The sequence below is a fragment of the Malaya genurostris genome, chromosome 3 (assembly GCF_030247185.1).
Source record: "Malaya genurostris strain Urasoe2022 chromosome 3, Malgen_1.1, whole genome shotgun sequence".
NCBI classification, from domain to species: domain Eukaryota; kingdom Metazoa; phylum Arthropoda; class Insecta; order Diptera; family Culicidae; genus Malaya; species Malaya genurostris.
Window position 1 is genome coordinate 135,059,413 of NC_080572.1, and position 26,691 is coordinate 135,086,103.

Consider the following 26,691-nt stretch of genomic DNA (forward strand, 5'->3'; position numbering starts at 1 on the left):
AACTCACAAGATATCGACCGAAATTTTGCGTAATAGGGTACTTAAATGCAAAGCATGTCCAGTGGAATTGTGGGCAAAATAACAGTAATGGTAAAATACTTCATAATCAACTCTCAGCTGGTTACTTCACAGTTCTTCATCCCAGTAATCCGACTTGCTTCTCTTCCGTGAAAAATCCTTCTACAATTGATCTGGTTCTAACGGATCAAAGTCACATTTGTAGTGAACCGATTACACATGCTGACTTTGACTCAGATCATCTTCCTGTAACATTCAGACTTTCCAACGAAGCTATAATTAATCCAATTAGTTCTATATTCAACTATCATAGAACCAATTGGTTTGAATACAGATCTCACATTGAAAATCATGTGGATCACGAAATTATTTCAAAAAAATTTTGCGGACATCAACACAGCAATAGATAATTTGAATCATTACATAATCGAAGCTAGAAATCTTTCAGTTCCGAAAGCTCTAACTAAATTAAATTCTTCTATCATCGATGACAATCTTCAACTGCTCATTCGGTTGAAGAACGTTCGTCGACGTCAATATCAACATTCTCGTGATCCTACTATGAAAAACATAGTTAAGGATCTACAAAAAGAAATTAAACATAGATTTACTCTTTTGCGAAATGAAAATTTCGCTAAAGAAGTTGAACAAATTAAACCTTATTCTAAACCTTTCTGGAAACTTTCTAAGGCTCTTAAGAAACCTCAGAACCCAATTCCTACTCTCAAAGAAGGAAATCAAATACTTCTTACAAAAAGGCGAAAAAGCTCAAAAACTTGCTCAGCAGTTCCACAATTTCCACAATTTTAATTTGAACTTTGTGAGTCCTATTGAAAATGAAGTCTCACTGAAATATGATCATATTTCAACTCAAGTGTTATTACCAAATGACATTATTAAGACGAATTTTGATGAAATTTAGTCAATCGTTAGGAAAATTAAAAACATTAAGGCTCCTGGTAATGAAGACATTTTTAATATTCTTATTATAAATCTTCCCGATGTTGCATTAAGACTCTTGATTAAATTTTCAACAAGTGTTTTTCTTTAGCTTACTTCCCAAAAAGATGGAAAAACGCTAAAGTAATTCCTATCCTCAAACCTGATAAAAATCCAGCAGAAACATCAAGTTATCGACCAATTAGTTTACTTTCTTCTATCAGTAAACTTTTTGAAAAAATTATCTTGTTGAGAATGATGTCTCATATAAATTAGAATTCATTTTTTTTTACCAGAGCAGTTTGGATTTCGTCATGAACATTCAACTACTCATCAACTTGTAAGGGTAACGAACATGATGAAAGCAAATAAATCTTTTGAGTTATTCATTGGAGTTGCTCTTCTAGACATAGAAAAAGCATTCGACAGTGTTTGGCACAAAGGTTTAATAGCAAAAATGTCTGATTTCCAGTTTCCTACTTATTTAAAGGAAATGGTTCAAAATTATTTAACTGATCGCACTCTTCAGGTTAGCTATCAGAATTGTAAATCTAAATTGCTACCCGTACAAGCAGGTGTTCCGCAGGATTCGACACAATACAAATAGGTTTACAATTTTCCCTACACAAAAATCACAGAATTGCGAAAGCAAATGATATCCTCATGGTAATAACCAAGTCATGTATATAATAAGGCTGAAAAGTCAGCACTTGTGGTTGAACACCCAATTTAAATCTTAATAATTTAATTTTAATTCATATTCTATTAAATAGTTATTAAAAAACCTGTTTTAATCCACCTAGTGGGGTAATGATGCCTTTCTCATATCAATCATACTATCATATATAATACTGTGGTATTCTTGAAAATAATTTTCTTCGGTTCTTAAGATAATAACCGAAATCGGTTTGTTTGACCGTCTGCTGATAAAAACTATCAATTTAGGAAGTTTTGAGGTCGATTTAGAAAGCTTTTTACGGTTTTTCGCCCTTATCAGTAATGGTGTAAAATTTTTAACACACTTTACCCTATATTTTCCGGAAACCGGATCCGGATGACACTCAGAAATTACGTATGAGATCACAGGTCTTTTCATTTAAACCTAAGTTTGTGAAAATCGGTCGCGCCATCTATGAGAAAAGTTAGAACACATATTTTCTGTTTTTGCACATTTTATCCCATAATTCCGGAACCAGAAGTCGGATCCATATAATATTTAGGAATTTTGAATGGGACCACAAGACCTTTCATTTGAAGTTTGTGAGAATCGGTTCAGCCATCTTCGAGAAAACCGTTACATACACTCATACATACACATACACACACACACACACATCCATTTTGCGTACTCGACGAACTGAGTCGAATGGTATATAAAACTCGGGCCTCCGGGCCTCGGTTCAAAAGTCGATTTGCACAGTGATTGCATAACCTTTCTATATAAGAAAGGTAAAAAGGTAACACAATGATGTGTATATGTTATATACAACAAGATATATTCACGATCGAATATTTAACACTCTATCAGAGGGTAAATCATGAAAAGGCGCCAGGTAATTCACGACAAAATCGGTTGATCGGTCTCCTAGAAATTCGAGTGCACTTTTTTCATATTTTTGCGAATTTTTCCCTGTTACTAACGAGCCGAAAATTCAATCAGGATAATATTCAATAACAGGCTATGGGGCCCTTATATTTCTTTAGAATCTAAGATTATGAAAACCGGTTCAGCCGTTTCTAAGAGATTGGAGTTGGGAGATCACTTTTTTATACTTCCCTATATACACGAAATTTGGTCATCAACCAACCAAATCTGTCCAATTCAAGAATTAGACGGCTATTTGAATGTATTGATTGAATTTTCCGTGTCATGTATAAAACACGTCCCAGAAATTGAATTTTTATACCGATCAGTCTGTAATTCCGGAACCGGAAGTCGTATCCGGATGATATTTGGTTGGATTATATGGGATTGTAAGACCTTTCATTTGAACCTATGCTAGTAAAAATTGGATGAGCAGTCTGTGAGAAAATCGATTGCACTTTTTATTTATTTTTTTGTACATTTAGCCCCGTCACTCTCAAACCGGAAGTCCGATCCAGGTAAAATTCAATAGCGCCCTATGGGAGCAAGAGACCTTTCATTTGAATCTAAGTTTGTGAAAATCGGCCCAACCATCTCCGAGAAAATCGAGTGCACAGTTTTGTTACATACACACGAACATACACACACGTACAGACATTTGCTCAGTTCGTCGAGCTGAGTCGAATGATACATGAAATTTGGTTCTCCGGGCCACGGTTAAAATGTTGGTTTTCACAGTGATTGCTTAACCTTTCTATATGAAAAAGGCAAAAATTAGTCGATAGGTTTATGTAAGAAGGTTGTATTTATATAATTATGATTATATATTATGCTGTTATATTTCCGACACAGTTAATGTCGCAGTAAATCTGAGTATTATGTAAAGAAAAGAAAATTCCACAGTAGGCATTATGAAAACTGTGAGAGAACAGCTGCTTGGCCACTCATGGATGTTGACCGGGTGATATAAGTCCACCCGTGTCAAGCCGTGTGGCATCCGGCGGAATTATTTTCATTCTAGAATTGCTCCATTGGTTTCCTGTTCCATGTCGTAAAAGGTCACAAAAATAGGAACTCCCAAGTAAAGGTGTATTTCCGTGCCGATGACTGAATAGCTGCAGGAGATTAAATAATGCAGTCGTGAACGAAATATCTTGGATTTTGCCCTTACTGTGTTATGTGAAGCTCTGGCAGGTTTAAATGATTAAAACAATTAAAAAATCCTCCCATGCTTCGCTATAGGCGATTATAAGCCAATATCTTTAGTTTCTTCTAGTCGTTGTACGATAAGTGCTGGAGATGGAGTGTTCATTACGGTGTATGGTCACTTCGCCGACGGTCATTAGGCATACGGTCATTTGGCATAAATGTCATTTGGCATAATGATATTTGGCATATAATCTAAAAATAATTCGGACGATTAAAATTCACTTAAATACTTTCCGAAAATTCATATAAATTGACATAAATAATTGAGTTCATGTAGTTTGTTTCTGCTCTATGTGTTTCGGCCTTTTGAGGTACTCTCGTGTATGGTCTTGATGATTTGGAAATTCGTGTTGAAAATACATTTTAATTTAATATTTTTTCTGCATCGTGACGTGCAAGGCGATGAAAAATATACTCATGGGCAAGTACTGGCGTATGAGTCGTGTTTTTCTAGTAGCAGCTATGAACCAGAATAATGACACCAACGTAATGAAAATAGCACATAGTACTAACACTTACTCCGAAGAAAGCTACTTGAGAGTTATAGCAGTATTTGTACGGCGTACAATGTAGGGATAATGGCACAGGAACAAATCTCTTCAGTGGGCAATCTAATTCCGCTACGGCTAACACCAACACACCAGAGAATTAAAATTGTCCGTACAGTTCGAACCGGTGTCCACAACAGATTACCTTGGGTAGGGTCTGATTGAGGATCGGATCGATAGACAAATTTTTGTGGTTCTCTCGGCGGTGCTCCAGAACGGATGGACGAAGTTCGATAGCGACTCGGAACGCTGAAACGAACTATACTCGATGGCGACAGGCTCAAAAGCAGCAGCAATCGGAATTCTCACTCAAGCAGCGGATACCAAACCTCAAATGGTGTTCTTTCGGTGGCAGAAAAGAAATTTCAGGTTTAACTCTTTAATTTATTTCGCGATGTTTACTGTACAATGGTTACAACAATAATGAATTTTAGTGCGTGAAACGATTTCTTATATACTATTTTTCAGTTCGACGTGTGCATTCATTCAGCAAGGATTAAGCCCCACCCCCTTTCAATACAGCAACACGAATTGCGTGTTAGCAGAGAATGCTTGTATGGGGAGACTTTCCTGTGCGGACATGAATGGACATTATCAATGCGTGTGAATTTTAGGGAACAGAGACAAGCTATTGGATTAAATTTGAGTTCAGTGGGGAATATGGGAGCGGGAATGTATGACAAAACAATCATTTTGGGAAAAGACAAGACATGAGTAATTTTTTCCCTGCATTATGCGTTCGGTATCGAACATTCACCCGCCGGGCTACGATGTGGATCTGTAGATGCGAGTGCTTGATCATTCTCTTCAATTGGCAGAGGTGCGAGTTTGGATACTGAACGACGGTATACCCCAGTCGATGTTTGTACGTCTACTACTCTGACTATAGAATCATTGCCAGGATACACATTTAAAATTTTGCCCAATTTCCATGACTGGGAAGGAAGGTTGTCTTCCTTTATTAAAACAATGAGCCCAGGTTCCCACGTTGGGGGAACCTTTTATCCACTTAGAACGAGCCTGTAGTGTATTGAGATACTCGTTTGACCAACGTTTCCAAAACTGTTCTTTAAGAGACTGCAAATAGTTCCATCGGGATAAATAATTAACAGGTATATCTTTAATACTGGGTTCAGGGATAGCAACTAGGTCTCTGCCAATCAGAAAATGTCCCGGAGTCAAGGCACAAGGTTCATGTGTGTCCGATGATATTGCAATGAGTGGGCGCGAATTTAGGACCGCTGCAATTTGCGTGAGAACAGTATAGAATTCTTCAAAGGTGAGACAAGCATTGGACAGAATTTTACGCAAATGAGTTTTTGTACTTTTCACACCAGCCTCCCACAATCCGCCAAAATTAGGAGATCGTGGCGGAATGAATTTCCATACAATTTCTCTTGCGGAACAAAACTGGTCTATTTTTCCCTTGGCCTGATCGTCGCGAAACATCAAATAAAGTTCATGGAGATCTGATCTGGCACCAACGAAATTTGAGCCGTGGTCGGAGTGTATTTCTTCTACTAATCCTCTACGACTAACAAATCGGTGCAAAGCAGCTATAAATGCCGCTGACGACAAGTCAGAAACCAATTCTAGGTGAATAGCTTTGGTAGCAAGGCATATGAATATACAGATGTAAGCCTTTACTCGAACGAATTTTCGGAGACCAGTCCTCACGAATATCGGTCCGGCAAAATCTACACCTGTCTTGGAAAATGGATCAGATGGAACAACACGGGCTGCTGGTAAACTACCCATCATGGGTTGAAGACATTGTGGACGAGATCGGAAACAGATTATACATTTTCTTAGCACCTTACGAATGGTTGATTTGGCATTAATTATCCAAAATCTCTTACGCAAAAGTGACATCAAGCCGGAGGGACCTAAATGAAGGTTTTGTAAATGCATGTCTCGGATTAATAAATCGCAAACTGGATTTTTACTCGGTAGTAATATTTGATGTCGCGCTTCATAAGGTAGACGAGAGTTTTTTAATCTTTCTCCAACTCTTAATAAACCACCCACAAACACTGGATCAAGCGTGCCTAGATGACGACTAGGTTTTCCTGATGAAATCAACTATAGTAAGCATTGACTTTCGTAATTCTGGTACCGTCAACCCTTTGGCATGCACACGATTTGCATGGCTAGATCTACAATTAGCTGCAAATCGTAGGACATATGCAATAACTCTTTGCAATTTCCGAAACGAACTGTAGGCTACAAGAAAAGGAACATCTTGTAAAACAACTGCGGCAGACATAATTGTCACATTTTGTATGATTTTCGGAAGCTCTGAATCCAGAGGAATATCAGGATAGAAGGTTTCGTATCGATGGGATTTTAGAAAACAAGCTCCGTTCCACCATAAATTATTGTTCGAAAGAGCCTGCGGGAGTTGCCCTCGGGACACAATATCGGCTGGATTATCCTCTGAACGTACGTAAGACCAATAGAAGCTTTCGGTGATGGTGTTTATCTCTGTCACACGATTGCGAACAAAAACTTCAAGCTGAGTGGGAGACTTCTTTAACCAAGCTAGAACAATACGACTGTCGGACCATAGACAGACGCGCCTGGTATCTAATTTTAACGATGATATACATTTCTGAACTAGCCTCGAAAGTAACAAGGCGGCACATAATTCCATTTTAGGAATTGTTAATGGTTTTAATGGAGCAATTCTTGACTTACTACAAAGCAAAGAAATTTTAACATCGGTATTAGAAACAGCTCTTAAATAAATGACAGCTCCGTAAGCGCGATTGGAGGCATCTGCAAAACCGTGCACTTCAAAATATTCTATGCATTCAAGTCCAACAAAACGTGGAATTTTAATTTGGTTTACATAACTCAATGATTCTCTGAATAAAAGCCAAGACCGCAATATATCGTTTTCTAATGGATCATCCCATCCTAATCCATCTTTCCATAAACGCTGCATAATTTCCTTCGCCAGAACTATTACCGGGGCCACCAACCCTAAAGGGTCGAACAGACGGGAGATCTCAGAAAGAACAATACGTTTGGTTGGTATAGACGAAGTTGGTTTCAAATCACAATGGAAACGAAAACTATCGTTTTCAGGATCCCACAGTAGCCCTAGTGTTTTGATAACCTTGTTTATATCAGAAGATTCGAATTCAAGAAACTTTTCGCGATCTTCTTCAGGAACAGTATCAAGAATAGTGGAATCACTCGCACACCATTTATGCACCGGGAAGCCACCGGAATCAAACAAGTTTGTTAAATCACAACGAAGTTTAATGGCATTTTCAATGGTATCTGCTCCAGATACCACGTCATCTACGTAGCAATCTTCTTCAATAGCCTTAGATGCTAAAGGTAAACGGTGATATTCATCTCTATCTAATTGTAGTAATGTTCGGGTGGCCAAAAATGGGGCGCTAGATGTTCCATAGGTAACGGTTGTCAATTCAAGGATTTGTAAGGAGTCATCGGGACTATCCCTCCAGAAAATTCGCTGTAAGCTGGAATGATTTTCATTAACATGGATTCTTCTGTACAATTTGGAAATATCAGCTGTTATTGCGAAACGATGTTTTCTAAATCTGAGAATTATGGAGAAAAGATCATCTTGAACTGTGGGTCCAATCATCATAACGTCATTTAGTGATGGACCAGTTGCTCGAGCCGAAGCATCAAAAACAACTCTCAAACGTGTGGTGGAACTGCTTGGTTTCAGAATTGCGTGGTGTGGCAAATAATGAATAAGTTTTCCAGGGAGATCGTCGGATTCGAGAACTTGTTTGCAATGGGATAACAATTTGTATTCATTAATGAATTCAGTATAAGCCTTTTTCAAATCGGGATTTTTCTTGAAACGATGCTCAAGAATGTGGAAACGTTTAAGAGCTAATGAGCGATTATTTTGTAATTCGCTAACGGCTTCTTTAAGTGGCAGATGAACAGTATAGGTGCCATCGTGGTTACGGATTGTGGTTGAACGGAAAATTTGCTCACATTCTTGCTCTTCTTTGGACACAGCATCAACAAGTTCGACCGATTCAACATTCCAAAATTTTTCGATGCTTTCCGTAAGTTGTTTGAGATTAGCTGTATAACAGTGCTGATTTTCATGCAGATTTTCAGCACCGCCAGCAACAACCCATCCCAAACGGGTTTCCTTAAGGATTATTTTTGTCCTGGAAGGGGACCAGTCACTACATCGGTGACCAAACATTCTATTTGAGCATGATAATCAGTACAACGGGAATGGAACCTAAGTGTTGCCTTTTTATCCAACACCGATCTTTTACCGGTGGCACCAAATACTTCAACATGAGTTGGTATCTGTTCTATTTCCAAGTACTCAACAAGGGAACGGGAAACCAAATTTGGTTGGGAACCGCAATCGAGGAAAGCACGGCAGTGATGGGGATTTTCATGGCTGTCCAAGACGTCAACCATGGCCGTTAGTAGAATAGTGCTATCCGATCGACGAACCTTGTGAATTGAATTGGAAAAAGACGATTCATCTACGGGTTGGGGAGATGATTGAGAACTAATGACCACTTGACAATCTCCTGATTTTGGTTTTGGATTATCAGATTTCAAGTTATCAGTAACAGATTTTGGATCGGTTAAGGCGGGATTTATATTGGGCTTTGTTATCTTGGGCTCATGTAACAATGTGTTGTGTCTATTTTGACACTTCTGGCAAGCTCTGTTGGACGTACATTTTGAGGAAATATGGCCTTTCCTCAAACAATTAAAACATAGATTCAGCTCTCTTACCTTAACTCTACGTTGGGGTACCGTCAAAGCAAAAAACTTATCGCACTTATAATTGGGATGGCTCGCACTACAAATCTCACAAGTAACACTACTATTAGAAACAGGTGCAATCGTAGCAAAAGATTTCGCTGGGGGCAGTTTTGAAGTAATTTTCTGACTAATATCCTTGGTTGATGTTGACTTAGGATGACTGGATTCGCAACGTTCAAGCAAAGAACATCGCTCCTTCAAAAATTGAATGGTGTCTTCATACTTGGGAATCTGCCTATGAGGAATGGTTGCTTCCCACTGTTACCTTGTCTCAGTGTCGAAAGCATCAGATAGAACGACGACGACAAAACGTTCACAAACGCCTTGTAGATCCTGTTTCAGCAGCCTCAAACCTTCGATGTGACGAGTTGTTTCGTTCAAAAGCTCCCTCATTTGCTTGGAGCATTCCTTATGCATGCGTTTAAGGCTCAGCAATCCATGGATGTGAGAGTCCACTGCTTTCCTTTCATCTTCGTATACGTCCAGCAGTAGCTCCCAAGCGTGGGCGAAATTTCCTTCTCTAAGCGTTTTTGGATCGATGAGTTTGGCTGCGGGACCGCCAGAAATTGCCCTCTCGAGGTGATGCAATTTGATGGCATCAGAGTCTCTGGATTTTGATATGATGTCCGAAAACACCTGCTGAAATCTCGGCCAATTTTCCGGTTTCCCATCGAACGAAGGAATGGGAATCGGAAGCGGTTGCTGTTGGACTACAATCTGCGGTTGATACACACTTGAAGGAAAAACTGCTGATCCTGTTGGCAAGATTGGTTGCGGGCTCGACGATTGAATGAGTGCTTCCACCATAGTTGCAGTTTCAGTATGCAGTGATTCAAATTGGAGATACGTGGCATCATTATCATCTAACTTTTCAGGCGGTGATAGTCCAATAATTTGATGGTGTAAATTTAGATACTCCTGATAATGGGCTTCTAAATTTCTTAAATACACTTTTAACTGAGCTAGTGTGAACTGCACAGCGCCAGCACCCGACACTTCTTCGACGGTTTTACGGATTCTGGTCACTTTTGCCTTGGTTTGACCACGAAGATGCACGAGTGTTTTTAACTCGACCATTTTATCACTTTTTTGCGACGTGTACATTAACGACATCTGTTCAATTCAAACAATCACTTATTTAGTTCAATCAAGCACAAACACTATTGTCTTAAATGTTCACTTGGGTGTTCACTATTAACTGTCTTGCCGAAACTTGTTCGGACATGTTTCCACTTGTTCACTAGTCTCTCGCGCGGACTATACTTTCGAACGCGAACGACTCAAATCTGGTCAAAATGTTCACGGATTTCACTTCTCCACCAGAGCAGGATAAAATTACTCCAGCTGCAATCGCAAGCTACCGATGCTGCTATCCGGTTCGAAGGACCAAAACAATGTACGGCGTACAATGTAGGGATAATGGCACAGGAACAAATCTCTTCAGTGGGCAATCTAATTCCGCTACGGCTAACACCAACACACCAGAGAATTAAAATTGTCCGTACAGTTCGAACCGGTGTCCACAACAGATTACCTTGGGTAGGGTCTGATTGAGGATCGGATCGATAGACAAATTTTTGTGGTTCTCTCGGCGGTGCTCCAGAACGGATGGACGAAGTTCGATAGCAACTCGGAACGCTGAAACGAACTATACTCGATGGCGACAGGCTCAAAAGCAGCAGCAATCGGAATTCTCACTCAAGCAGCGGATACCAAACCTCAAATGGTGTTCTTTCGGTGGCAGAAAAGAAATTCCAGGTTTAACTCTTTAATTTATTTCGCGATGTTTACTGTACAATGGTTACAACAATAATGAATTTTAGTGCGTGAAACGATTTCTTATATACTATTTTTCAGTTCGACGTGTGCATTCATTCAGCAAGGATTAAGCCCCACCCCCTTTCAATACAACAACACGAATTGCGTGTTAGCAGAGAATGCTTGTATGGGGAGACTTTCCTGTGCGGACATGAATGGACATGATCAATGCGTGTGAATTTTAGGGAACAGAGACAAGCTATTGGATTAAATTTGAGTTCAGTGGGGAATATGGGAGCGGGAATGTATGACAAAACAATCATTTTGGGAAAAGACAAGACATGAGTAATTTTTTCCCTGCATTATGCGTTCGGTATCGAACAGTATTGTTAGGGCAAAATCAAAATAACTCCGTATGCCAAATGACCGTATGTCAAATGGCCTTTATGCCAAATGACCGCATGTCTAATGAACGTTATGCCAAATGGTGTGTATGCCAAATGACCTTTATGCCAGTTGATCGTATGACTAATGACTGTCTTCGAAATGACATGTAACCGTTCATTACTTTGATAATGGTTAAAGTAGCACAAATTAATCTCCAACATAAACGTACGTAGGTAAAGCATCTATGATTTTATTTCAAGAACCATATTTCTAAAAGCGAAACTTCTACGTTTGAAAGTTATTAAACCCAGTCTTCGTTGCCTTCAACAAAACGGTTTGACTAATTCACGTGAAATGCCTCGAGCATGCATACTTGCAAATAGTGCTCTCGATGTATCATATTATATTCATATATGGTCTGCGATAAATTTCATCTATTAAAAAGATGACTTTTTGGCCAAGTGTTTCTTTACTAAATATTTATTTTGCGTTAAAGGCCGACGTTTCGAAAGAATATCACTTCATCTTCCGGGCAAAACGACAACAAATATTTTTTAGTCAAGTGGATTGGAACATTGAAAATGGTCAAAAACGGGAACGGCTACTCTAAAACAGTCACTTCCATCGCACATCAAACCAGAAATTGAGAAGACACTGCAATGTTTTTCTACTGATTTCCAGTGTTGGCAGTTGAATAAATCGACAACGATCTTCGTAGGGAGGAAGATGAAGTGGATAGGACCAAGGTAACAGACGTAAAGCGTAGCGTATAAAACACTTTTGAACGCTTTCAATTCTCTTGATATGTACAATGTGATACGGTGACCGTACTGGAGCGGCATATTCTAAGATGCTGCGGACAACTGAACAATACAGAGTTTTTAGACAATACACATTTTCGAAGGTCAGAGTATTTCGACGAGTGAAACCCAGTATCGAGAAGGCTTTAGCTGTGGTTAGTGCAACGTGCTCCGAAAATTACTATCCAAATAAACGCCGAAATTTGCTTTCCAAATAAACACCGAGATATTTATAACGAAAACTCGTTCGATGATTAGAGGTGAGATTTTATAGTCGGAAGCAATCGAAGAACGCACACGAGAGAATGTTACGACATTACATTTCCTATAGTTTACCTCCATACTAGAGATGGTCGGGTATACAAATTCTTATACCCGAACCCGACCCGTACCCGAGTGATCAGCAAAAAAATTACCCGTACCCGATTAAAAATTAAAAAAATTACCCGTACCCGATCAATAATAAAAAAAATTACTCGTACCCGATTAAAAATTACCTGCACCCGTACCCGACCCAATTGAGCAGTAAAAATTTTACGAAAATTCAGGATGGAAAAAATAAGGTGTTTTAGATAGCGAACCGTATCAGGCTCTAGTTGGTATTTTACTTACATTAAAATTCTTGTTTACATTTAAACATATAAATACACTGTGAAGCATGAATAGATTTCCAATGTCTTTGGTACTTTATACTCATTTACAAATGTCAACAAAAGGGAGTAATATCTACTCAAATTTTTCGAGAAGTATATTTACCCAAAATGTCGTAATACCCGTTGTATTCAATTTTGAATAGGTATGGTTTTTACGAAACAGTGCGACTTTTGATCCAATTATTTAGAACCACAAGTAAGCGTGCTCATTATCTTGACACACAAATAAACATTCGAATCACTTGAAAAATCACGTAAAATGGTTCCAAATGTCAAATGGAATATTATACGTGACGCAAGTGAGTGTTATGCGAACATCCCCTAAAATGGATAGAGTATCATCGGTTCGTTTACGAGAATTGAGCAAACATCAAATTATGTACGCGTATTCCCGATGTGAAAAATTCAATTTTGAAAATGGTGAACAGTGAGTCCTTCAAAAGTAAGTAGTTTGAATCATCGTAAGAATTTTTTTTTGGTTGCATTTTTTTACTACAAAGCAAAATGAATTATGATTTTGATTTAAATTAATCTGTTAAATATGCCCGTTTTGTAAGCCTCACAAACCCACACCCACTATGTTAACGGTAGCTGGTGGTTTTTACAGCCATTGAACTTCTGTACCACCTCCGGTGGAACCCTCAACGAGTGATCACGGTGAAAATTTGAGTATTTCGCGAGAGAAGATTTTCACCCGTACTTTTGCGAGTCCACGTTGTCACGTATCGAGATTTTATATATAGCCCAACTTGCTGTGCCATCAATCGGTGTCATTTCAAGTGAGGTGACACCACCCAGAAGTGAAGAATTAGAAGAACTTCTATGCAGATTTTCTGAAATAAATGTTCATGTTTTTATGGTTAGAATCCTAATGATTTATATGAAAATTTTGAAAATCTCCAACCTTTATATAAAATAACAGGTTTCTGGTATCTGAGTGTGATATGAGTACTACACTACATTTTATATATGAATCAAATAAATTTTACTGGATTGTGAATTAAACAGCTTTAAAATGGCAGTCCATTAAAACCTACGTGAAAAGTAGGGTCTGACCGCAACATCTTAGAGCTAAGGCAGTGTGTATTATTAAATATGTTATAAAAAAGTAGGGTGAAAAATATTCACATAACTTTTCACGTAACTATGTTTATTTTCGGAAGAACTGTTTTGCAATAAAAAATTCTCGTCAACGTGTAAATATATTTATGTGAAGTACAAATGGTCGGGTAATCGATCAGAAAAAAATATTTACCCATTCCCGAGTGAGAAGAAAATTTTTTTACCCGACCCGTACCCGTGTTAGCAGTAAATTTTTTTACCCGTACCCGACAGAAAATAAAAATTTTTACTTGTACCTGACCAAAAACCCGTCGGGTACGGGTCGGGTTTCGGGTAAAATACCCGAGACCCGACCATCTCTCCTCCATACCATTCTCGCACATAGAAGTATCGGAAAAATGTCAAATTCGTGTGCGCCAAAATTTCGCTCCAAGCTGACAGGACATGATATCATGCAACATGCTTTCGAGTATTTTTGGTAGGCAGCTGAGAATTGGATCGATCGGTAATTACTTACATCGGGAATGTTACCACTTCGGTGAATCGGAGTTATTTATGCAGTTTTCCATGCAGTCGGAAAGACACAGTCGCTGAGAGATTGGTTGAAAATCAGAGAACCCGGAGAAGCACGAGAGGCTGCGCAATTTCTGATGAAGGAAGGTGGTAATCCGTCAGCGCCTGCACCTTTTGAATCATCAAAAGACAGCAGCCTTCGCATAAGTTCTTGTTGACTGAAAACTATGCGTGGTATGTTGAGATTGTAGTGGGACAGGTCGCTCAAGTACGATTCTGTCAAGGGTGGTGGGTTATTACTAAGCACACTTTGTAAGAATGACGAGAATAGGTTTGCAGTATCAGTGATGTATCTGCTGATTCACCAGCCGGTTTTCACAGTGATTGCATAACCTTTCTATATGAGAAAGACACAAATTGAGTAAATAGGTTTATGTAAGAAGGTTGTATTTATATAATTATAATTATATATTATGCTGCTATATTTTTGGAACAGTTAATGTCGCAGTAAATCTGAGTATTATGTAAAGAAAAGAAAATTCCACAGTAGGCATTACGAAAACTGTCAGAGAACAACTGCTGGGCCACTCATGGAAGTTGACCGGGTGGTATAAGTCCACCCGTGTCAAGCCGTGTGGCATCCGGCGGAATTATTTCATTCAAGAATTGATCCACTCGTTTCCTGTTCCATGTCGTAAAAGGTCACAAAAATAGGAACTCCCAAGTAAAGGTGTATTTCCGTGCCGATGACTGAATGGCTGCAGAAGATTAAATAATGCTGTCGTGAACGAAATTTCTTGGATTACTGTGTTAAGTAAAGCACTGGCAGGTTTAAATAATTAAAACATTTAAAAAATCCTTTTATGCTTCGCTATACTGCCCATACTTGCATGTCAGTCCCATATGGAAAATCGGCAAGTCGAGAAAAAGACGATTAAAATTTTATTTTCCAATTTTTCGATTTGTTGTGCTACCTAATGGTTAATCATGGTATTATTACATGTAATATCGGTAATACACCTTTGCTATTCCAATATTGCAACCAATGAAATTATTCTAAATTTGCACTGAATGGGACTGATATGCGGGTACTTTGCATATGGGACAGATATGAGTTGATATTTTTTTCACATTTTAATGAACAAATCCTCAACTTTTACTACAATTTCTGAAAGTATATTGAAGATAGATTGCATTCTCAATATTGGCGAAAATCGATATGGGACTGATATGCAAGTATGGGTAGTATAGGTGAATATAAGCCAATATGTTTAGTTTCTTTTAGTTGTTGTACGATAAGTGCTGGAGATGGAGTGTTCATTACGGTGTATGGTCACTTCGCCGACGGTCATTAGGCATACGGTCAACTGGCATAAAGGTCATTTGGCATAGAGATATTTGGCATACACACCATTTTGCATAACGGTGGATAGGCATACGGTCATTTGGTATAAAGGTCATTTGGCATAAGATATAAAAATAATTCGGACGATTAAAATTCACTTAAATATTTTCCGAAACTTCATATAAATTGACATTAATAATTGAGTTTGTGTAGTTTGTTTCTGCTCTATGTATTTCGGCCTTTTGAGGTACTCTCGTGTATGGTCTTGATGATTTGGAAATTCGTGTTGAAAATACATTTTAAAGAAATGTTTTTTTCTGCATCGTGACGTCATTATAACATGATAAAAGACATAATTTCAACAAGATATCCAGCTCACACATTTCCCGAACAAATCATTGGCAACATTTTTTTTTTGCGGAATTTGTGGCTTTGTACATTAGGACCTTTAAAGGAAAAAGCAACAGTGGTCACGTAGTCGAAATGGATAATATTAATTTGTCTTATGTTCGGTTGAGGACTATCGTCTAAAATACAAATATAAATTAATAATATACACACACACACACACACACACACATATATATATATATATATATATATATATATATATATATATATATATATATATATATATATATATATATATATATATATATATATATATATATATATATATATATATATATATATATATATATATATATATATATATATATATATATATATATATATATATATATATATATATACATATATTAATCAGTATTTATTATGTTTCGTTTTCAGAGAAACGAGCTCTGCATCTTTTCATCATCGCTGTGAAGGTCTTCTGTTGAACAAAAATACGATTGAAGAATTTAAATCAGTTGACAAAACTAATGTTCTTAAAAGTATATGCACTAAGTATTATCAAAATCTTCTGTCGCAGAATAAATTGTATAGCTGTTCTCAATTGATAATGTTTGTAATTTTCTCATTCGCGGTAATAACTCAAAGAACATGTAGTATTAAATTCTATTGACTTGTATACTATTCCACAGGATTGCAAAACTCATAAATATTATTATTGGTTCGCATTTCCAGTACTACGTGATGTTGTCTATAAATGCCCTGAACAAAGATCATCACTGTCGTCCTTATTCACTGAACAAATAATAATTAATTTTGAAACAGAGTTGAAAAAAACTAGAGATTTATTTTTTTTGTATGATGTGAACTCTAATGTTATATTTAAGATAACTGATGTAATAGCACATAACGATAAAAGAAAGAATTTGTGCTACATGGATTTAAAATCGGCTTACTTCTGTTGTATCGAGTATTCCACCGATGAGAATCCTAGTTGGTTATTGCGCCAGTTTTTGGGATATATATTTATTACGTGGTTTGCATCGTTGAGTTAATATTACAAAACAAATAAAACTGCATGGTTTTTTCAGTCCAATTTTAAAGAAAGAAGTTATCAACATAATCCGTGTTAAAGAAGATGTTATGGATAGCATTGTCCATCGAATACAAATGTCTGATTATGAGTTCGATGTAGAACAAGCGACTTGGATTGGATGGGAAGCTAACGAAAGTGGAAAATTCGTCACTCGTATAGCAGACATGTCCAAGATAATGGATCCGTTTATGTAAGTAAATTTTTTGATTCAATAATATACGTCATCAACATTAATTCAGGAGTTGGAATGCTTTTAAAAAATCGAAGCACCGTTTGAAATCCGCACCCATAAAAATCATTCTCAAAATTCGAGTTATAATCCGATTATTACCAAATTTTCAGGGAGTAAAAAGAAACATTTAAACTGAGTTTTGGTATCATTCATTTAATGCCATTCACCTTAATATCTGAATTCGCAAAACTTGGCCTAAACTCCAGCCAAAAGGTTTGCCATGACCTCAAAATTAACAGCTTTTAACATATTTAACCCACGCTTTTGAAATTTATTTATATTCTTCACTTTGAAGGTACTTCTTCATAATGGCCCTATTTTTTCTGTTGGGCTCAGTTTTTTAGGGGATCATATCTTTCTGTATGAAATCGACATCATTTGCCTTACTAGGGATAGAGAATGTAATGTCATCAACATTAATTCAGGAGTTGGAATGCTTTTAAAAAATCGAAGCACCGTTTGAAATCCGCACCCATAAAAATCATTCTCAAAATTCGAGTTATAATCCGATTATTACCAAATTTTCAGGGAGTAAAAAGAAACATTTAAACTGAGTTTTGGTATCATTCATTTAATGCCATTCACCTTAATATCTGAATTCGCAAAACTTGGCCTAAACTCCAGCCAAAAGGTTTGCCATGACCTCAAAATTAACAGCTTTTAACATATTTAACCCACGCTTTTGAAATTTATTTATATTCTTCACTTTGAAGGTACTTCTTCATAATGGCCCTATTTTTTCTGTTGGGCACAGTTTTTTAGGGGATCATATCTTTCTGTATGAAATCGACATCATTTGCCTTACTAGGGATAGAGAAAAGCCGCTCTCGAAGACACTTGAAAATACACCTTTCCAGTCATGGTGTTTGCGATAGTGAAAGATGTACTTCGCTTCCCGCTAACACAAATCACTTTTTTGGCAACGCTGTTATACGGTTGATACATACGTTTACACTACGAAGGATTCGTAGTGTCAGTAAGATCGTAGCACCAGCCATGCAATGGTTCTGTACACTCTGAATCGGCTGCCACAAAAATTACAAATCTGTGTTTTTTTTTGTTAAAAATTGGAATAAGTGCATCCTTCAATAAGCTTATTCGTTAGTTTCATACGAGTGCATAGAGATTGGTTGTGTATAGTATCGATAAAAGCAGCATTTAGTTTGTGATTATTGCAGGGGAATTAAAGTGGTTCGCTTTTATGGTGGTGGTGTGTTTGGCGTCGGTACCAAAAATATTCTATTGTGCTGCACTGCGCTACTGTGTCTGCCTTCAAATCGTGCCGTAAAAAATTGTCAGTGTGTTGATCCCACGTGTCCTTAGTACAACTGTTTGGTACACATTAATTATACCGCAGTCCGCGTGAGTGTGTGGTGTGGTGGTCTTGATAGGGCAGCAGTCTCATGTGTCTATACAGCCAATAGATTGCATGTCATCTGTTCTGCTCTGGTAGAGCATACTTTTTTGGCTGAGGCGGTAAGTACAGTAGTGCTAACGTGCCTCGCTGTAACCGTCTGGCACACAACAAAAGCATTGTGTCTGCGTGTTCATTTGTGGTGTCAGCTGTCTTCGAGAGGAAATCTCACGAAGAAGCGATCTAAGCTGAAGCAATGAGAGTAGACTTTTGGTCGATTGATCGTTTTTATCGATCGAGTAGCGAACGGGTGTTTTGTTTGCATGAAATGATAGAATTGTTTTTAATTTATGTATACATATATTTTTCACTTTTTTATATTGAGCAATTCCAGAAATGCTTAGCAGATCATCAGACTCGACCTTCTCGAATTTGGATGACACTTTGCACATGGCTTCAGTATGGCAAACCATAAGTTTTGAACCGATGGAGAAGTCAATCCGACTCACGACTGATTTTTAAAAATGGCGTATGTATTTTTGCATTTCACAAAAATTATCTTTTTCAAATCGTTGTAACTCGGAAACTGTTAATTGTACAAAAATGGCGTTCAGGAAGTAGTTGTAGGGAATCGATTGAGCACTCTAATTTCTAATTTTTTTCTCAATAATTTCAAAATGAACCAAAAAAATTAAATTAAAAAAATCAGAGTTTTTAATTTTTTTTTTAATAGTTTTTGTGTTAAAGCTCTCATTGAAACCTACAGATTGATGGCTATCTTATCCGTGCCTTTTGAAAAATGAAGAAGTTACAGCTAAAACAATTTACAGATATATTCGAAATTTCAAGTTCTCGTTGAAAGATAATCAGAACTAACGTAACTACGTCAAAACGAATAAACACATGTAGAATCAAAGAGGTATGCCAGTTGACTACCTACTGTTTACAACCAACGTACGTACCGGCGAATTGCTTACCTAAATTCTAACTGTTTCACATATAAATAGCTATGCATCGTAGAACAGATATCAGTTTATAACAAATCTCTTTCGAAACAGTTACAATACTACAATGTGGGTTTCCCAAAGTGTTGTAAACCTTTTCCTGGTTTTGTGTGTTCCGGAAAATTTTTCCAATTAACAGAAACCATAATTGGAAAATTGTAAACTAAAAAGTGCAAGGTTAAATTGCATACCAAGTTAAGCATTTGTGGTCGCTGTCGTAGGCGGGCTTCTAAGGAAAGTTATACGATCGTAATGTTAAAATTGTAGATATATACATATAATAATTGTAGATATAGCAAGCAAATAAATAATTCATGGAAATATAAAAAATGGTGTAATAATTAAATATCCAAGTATCTCAAGAACAGCTTCTTTTAGAAGAAAGGATATCATGAACAAATTTATTGCCTTTAACCTGTAGAATAATTTTCTACTGTTTAAATGGTTATCTTTCAATGGGAACCTGAAATTTCGAATAAATCTGTAAATTGTTTTAGCTGTAACTTCTTCATTTTTCAAAAGGCACGGATGGGATGGTCATCAATCTGTAGGTTTTAATAAGAGCTTTAAAATAAAAATTATTTTAAAAAAATCGAAACCCTGTTGTATTTTTAATTTAATTTTTTTGGTTCATTTTGAAATTATTGAGAAAAAAATCATTTTTTTCAGTGTAAATTTTTTTTAGACTGCCCTATTGATTCCGTACAACTTCTTCCTGGACGCAATTTTTGTACGATTAACGATTTCCGAGTTATAACGATTTGAAAAAATTCTTGTCACTTTTTCGTCTACTCATTCCTGGAATTGCTCATATTATTTTGTGACGGCGCTGTGCGATATCTATTACTATAATAAGCGTCCTACCCTGTAATAGTTACCTATTGATAAGTACTTTTGTCGATCAATACAGCTGATTTTGTGTGCTTGTTTGTATCTACTGCATTGACATTAAGCTTCATTTTCTATACTATCTCGATTTCTCATTTAGGCAGTGATGGCAGATAGTGAGTTACTTTATGTTGTTTGTAACAAAAAAAAATTGACGAAAACAAATTGTTGACATGTTTATAATGTTTATCTAGCGTGCACTTCAAGTGCCGCAATATAATTGGAAATGCGATCAGACGAGCCAGAGAAATGCCGTTTTTTTTGCTCGGCTGATTGCTCTGCTACTTACCAACGCATGATGGACATGAAGAACAGTAACACGTCAATGATTGCCGATCTTACCGCTCAGTTAAAAAAATCGATCTCTAGTGCGGTTGCTAGTGATATGAATAGTGTTCGGATGGAAGTCAAACAACTAACTACGACAATAGAAGCTTCACAAGATTTTCTTTCCTCTAAGTTCGATGATATTTTAACGGATTTTAACGAAATAAAAGTTGAAAACGAAAACTTGAAGGAAATTTCTTTCTTCAAACGTTGAAACAGTCAAATGCTAACCTTTGTGGAATTATGCACGAGTTAGAAGGAAATGTTGATAAGGCAAATAGACTGGCTGTCGGGGACAATGTCAAGTTGTCATTGGCATACCGGTGCTTCCCAGTGAAAATATTTCTGCAATAGCAACGAAAACATTGGAACTAATTGGTATGACGTTAGAATCTGACTCCGTTATTTGAGTCGAACAAATCTTCTAACTCGCTAATCCCAATTAGAATTGTTTTTAAAAATCAAATCACTGGAGATGAAACTGTTGATAAAAATGCAGTCAATGTTGATACAAAGCTCATTACTACTAAATGGAAGACCCACAAATATTTCAATTCGTGACGAACTGACACCGCTCTCTCTTGAACTTCTGAAAGAATTGAGAGGAGCTCAGGAAGCTGTCAATTTTAAATACATATGGTCAGGTAGAGGGTGAGTGGTGTTAGTGAATATTTTTTGACCCAATGCGATTCAAATATTGATATAATCGTCATTGGCGAAACGTGGCTCAAAGATGGCAATAGTTCAATTTACAAGATTCCTGGTTATTCTGCCATTTTTTCATGCAAGGCTTGTTCACACGGAGGATTGGCAATGTTCGTCAGTGAAAATATAGAACAAAATTTACTGTAAAATGAGGTTGTCGATGGTCTACATACAATTCGTGTTGAAATCAACAAAAACGGATACAGCTCAGATATCATTGGTATTTATAGACCTCCCGCTTTTGATTCGAGTCGATTTCTTGAGCTGTTGGAAATATGGCTTTCAAAAGCAAAAAATAACAAAGCATGTTACATTATGGGAGATACTAATACACCTATGAACATGCCAAACAACAACCTTGTTTCACGTTACAGCAGTTTGCTAGAATCTTATTGCTTTTTGTGTACAAATACTATCCCGACTCGACCAGCCAGTGCACAGTGGTTCAAGAGCGCAATTTTACACTCTTAAGGCCATCGTCCAAGTACCATGCGCGCGGGTGGTTTTAGGAAATTTTCGATGAAAATTTCGAAAAATTTTCCAAAACCAAAAACATACAGACCTTTGAAATACATTTATCTATCTACAGGGTGAAAATGGCTGGAAAATTCGAAGGATTTTCCAAGTCTTATCAAAAATAGCTCTGAAAAATGAGTGTTTTTGTTATCTTTCACAATTATCTGGAAAAATAAAGCGATGACATAAACTTTTTTTTTCAAATAAACTTTATTATGGATACACAGATTACATTCGGACACATTTTTGGAAAACTTTTTCACGCTTTTCATAGAAAATCCACGAATTTCAAAAATTTCCACGAAATCGGTTATATGAAATTCGTTGATTTTCCATGAAAAGCGTGAAAAGGTTTTCCAAAAATGTGTCCGAATGTGATCCTTGTTGCCAGCAAGAGGTTATTTTTGAAAAAAAAATTTCATTCCATCGAATTATTTTTTCAAATAATTGTGAAAAATTACAAAAAAAGCTCATTTTTTCAGCGCTATTTTTGATAAGACTCGTAAAATCCTCCGAATTTTCCTGCCATTTTCACCCTGTAGAGAGATAAAAGTATTTCAAAGGTCTGTATGTTTTTGGTTTTGTCAAATTTTTCGAAATTTCCATCGAAAATTTCCTAAAACCACCCGCGCGCATGGTACTTGGACGATGGCCTTAATTGATAACTCATTAAAAACGTGGCTTTCGAGGTACGGTATCTTCAGCAAAGTTGCTCAGAATAATAGACGCCATCTTTTGGCAAATTTTATTTATGTGATTAATTCTCCTAAAAGTGAGATAAAAATTTTAGTTTAGCTCAGGGCCAACATAGGGGCTAAGTTACTTTGAAAAAGTTGAGCAGAAAGTTTTTTCAAACAAGTTTGCTGAAGCTACTATTCCCGTAACCTGATTGTAATTCATGATATAATGTATTTTCTGAAAAGGGTGTCCAAAAACCAGTTTTTGTAAGAAAACACATATATTTTCCATTTATATGAGTTTTTCATGTTGTACAAAGTTTTTCATCTTTAAAAACTACACAACTTTCTCAAACATACTATGTTGCTATCATTTCAGTTTATTGAAATAGAGCAATTTTTCATGTTTTTTATGAATTTCAAACTTGTCTATTATCAAAAGGCGCAGGAAGGTGCAGGTACCGTGGTTGAGTTACAAGTCTGCGATCGTCTGCAGGCGAGATATGTTCATTTCAAATATCCTTGTCCTTGACATTTGCAATGAGTAGGTTCATTGTATTTCAGATCAGATTTCAGTATATATTCATTACTATGGTACTTGCCACAAAATATGATTTTTTTTGCACATTGAAGTCTATAAATTGAATAGTTTAGTAACTGTTTTGTCAAGATTTTTAAAAAAGCCATCATCAAATCGAATTAAGTTATGTCATCTTCTGGTAGAAATAAGTATTATCAAAACTCATTTTTTAATTATTTGTATTTATTTTATGATAGCTGATAATGTTCTTAACCAACTAAAAGACTCTTAGCATCGTTCGACAGATTCTTCTTGGACTGTTTTGGCCATTCACGAATATTTGTAACCAAAGGATCCAAAGAAACTAATTACCAATTCATGGGATCCCGGATTCGTAAGTGATCTGGATTGCTCGCGTGTATATTACTTTCGACATCTGCACGGAACGACCGAAATTAGCTCTGCGCCTAATTCGTATTACTGTTTTTGAATTAGTTGATTTTAACTACAAAATTTCCAAAATAACTATAAAATTAGTTAAAATTAAGAATTTACTTTGCTGAAAAAACTCTTATTTTTAGAGAATGTGTTTAGTTGGTGAATATCCTGGACACAAACCAGCAATATTTCAATCCAACACGAAATTCTCATTGACAACTAATTTTGTTATTAAAATCAGAACATTTGTTTCTATTTATCTATCACCATCATTACTGAAGGACAGCACAAAGAAAACAAAACTGAAATGGGTATTATTAACAAGTTTATTAGCCAAAAACTCATGAGAAGTGTCAAAGCAAAACAATCCATTAAAAAGGTAAAAAGGACAGTCTTATTAAAACTGCTTGAAAATTGTTTTGATGTTTTTCGCATGTGTTCGATATATCTTTATTTAAATTTCTAAACCAATATGTAAAAATGTCGTAAACTGTTAGTGGAAATCGTATTTATAAAAAATTTGTGCGCACTTGAAGCGATTGTGCGTAATAATGTTTTTACGCGGAACAGTGAAGTGAATTTCGAATGTTTCACTCTAATTGTGATGAAGTTTTTTTGTATCTTCAAACCTTCCGAGCTGCGCCGTCCGGTGTACTACTTGCATTCGGTTTTTGTTTTCCGAGTGCTAAAAGTTATCAGTGAGAATGAAGAAAACAGTGATTTAGAAGAAAAAAATTCAAAAAGATGTTTATGTTTCGTTTATGTCTTTTTCTTAAATACAACATCGTATTTATACCTGCCAATATAGAAAAGACAACCGCGTCTGAAATTTTTTCGGCAGTAGTGTGCCATCTAGTGGCTAGTAGTCATTACGGTGTTACCGTTTCGGTGACAGGGCGCCATATAGCTGCAGATTGCAGAAGCCAATTCAACCATTCATATTGGTTGAAAACAACATTTTATTTCTTTAATTCAACTAAAAAATTAGTTGAATGGAAATGAAATGTGCCTAAGCTAAGAAATGGCAGCACGTTTAATTTGTGAATTCAACTAAAAAAAATAGTCATTTCAACAAATATTTTATTATTATTAAGGGAATGAGAATAAAAACTCTAAATTAGCAAAAGTAAGATTTTTTTAGTTGTCTCAAAAAATAACTAACTAAAATCAGCAAATCAACTAAATTTTTCGCGAAGATGCTGAATTCGGTCGTTCCGTGTGTATAAAAGAAACTTCTTAATCATTATGAACAGTACAATATAGCAAGCGTTCATCGATCTCCACTTTAATTGATGAATAGAGGATATCTATCCGCAGAGCTTTTCTATAGAAAAAAAACCCTTCTTAATCCACCTAGTGGTGTGATAATGCCTTTCTCTGTTTTCATAACAGTCTCATGAAAATATGTTTCATACTTTTATTAAATAATTTTGGATACTAATTTTGTCACCAATTGATTCAGATTGATTCGAGTAGTTCACAAAAGCATGCTTCAGTGTTTATGTCACACAGTCAGCATCATTTTTCCAAACTAGTGCTTGACATTTGCGTTGCCTATTTGTAATCAGTGATGCTAATCTATAAAAGCCTTCTTAGTCCACTTAGTGGAATTTTCATATATCTTGAAAAATCACCATAGAGGGGAGTACATGAAATTTTCGAAATCGAAAAAAAATTTTTGATGCCAAAGGCTTAGAATTGCATGAAACGTCGAGATTTAGTGTCATCTCGAAAAAAAATTTTTTTGAAAAAGTCGACTTTTTGGGACTTAGAAAAGTCCCAGAAAGTTGATTTTTTCAAAAAAATTTTTTTTTGAGATGACACTAAATTTCGATGTTTCATGCAGTTTTAAGAGCTTCAGCCTCAAAAAAAATTTTCGATTTTAGAAATTTCATGTACTCCCCCCTATGGTGCTTTTTCAAGATCGAAAATTGTCAAACCTTTACCACCGGGCAGCACCCCTTAAGCATGTCCGATTTAGGTCAAATTTTGCATGAAGGCTTTTTTCGAGGTGCTTAAACTTTTGAGCACTAGAACTTAACGAAAATAAAGGTGATCCCAAAATTTTGGCACCCTTATATATAAGAGCGGTAAAAATCAACGTGTTTTGTCGGTTACGTCACTTATACCATCATATATCTGGAACCAAAAGTCACAACCATTTGATCTTCGAATTTGATCAATGGCCCGACAGTAGCTTTCAAACGAGCCCAAGTTTGTTAAAATCGGATCAGCCATCTCTGAGAAAATTGAGCGCGTTCAAACACAACGCTTTTTGTCTGTTACGTCACTTATACAATCATATCTCCGGAACCAAAAGTCAAAGCCATTTGATCTTCGAACTTGATCAATGGTCCGACAGTAGCTTTCAAACGAGCCCAAGTTTGTTAAAATCGGTTCATCAATCTCTTAGAAAATTGAGCGCGTTCAAATACAACGCTTTTTGTCGGTTACGTCACTTATACAATCATATCTCCGGAACCAAAAGTCACAGCTATTTGATCTTTGAACTTGATCAATGGCCCGACAGTAGCTTTCAAACCAGCCCAAGTTTGTTAAAATCGGTTCAGCCATCTCTGAGAAAATTGAGCGCGTTCAAATATCTTCGAAAAGTGCACACACATACACATACACACATACACACACAGACATTTTTCGATCTCGTCGAACTGAGTCGAATGGTATATAACACTATGGGTCTCCGAGGCTCCGTTCGAAAGTCGGTTTTTCCAGCAATTCTAATACCTTTCTATAGAGAAAGGCAAAACTTACCAAAAAATGACATAACGTAATTCGACATGATGATTGCCTTTTTTCAAAGTCGTGGCTTCTTATCTCACTTTCAAAAAACGTCGGACAGTTACTTTCAAAAAACGTCTATAATTATTACTAAACTTTTCTATTTGTGGACTTCGATGTCCATAAAAACCTTTTATTGTGAGAGTCCATGGTAAAGAATATATACTGAAATCTGA

General features: G+C 36.5%; 1 protein-coding gene across 3 annotated transcripts in view; it reads left to right on the top strand.

Moving 5' to 3' along the window:
- The window catches only part of LOC131437982 (ubiquitin-like modifier-activating enzyme ATG7), a 205,978-nt gene that overhangs the window by 47,990 nt on the left and 131,297 nt on the right, over positions 1–26,691 (top strand). For 2 of the 3 annotated variants that reach the window (XM_058607701.1, XM_058607704.1), the window contains exons 2-4: positions 16,398–16,593; positions 16,652–16,995; positions 17,051–17,245. The exons of the other annotated variant lie outside the window; for it this stretch is intronic. In XM_058607701.1, coding sequence (XP_058463684.1) covers positions 16,398–16,593; positions 16,652–16,995; positions 17,051–17,245 — 735 coding nt within the window. The remainder of the gene's footprint in view (positions 1–16,397; positions 16,594–16,651; positions 16,996–17,050; positions 17,246–26,691) is intronic. 3 annotated transcript variants of the gene reach the window in all.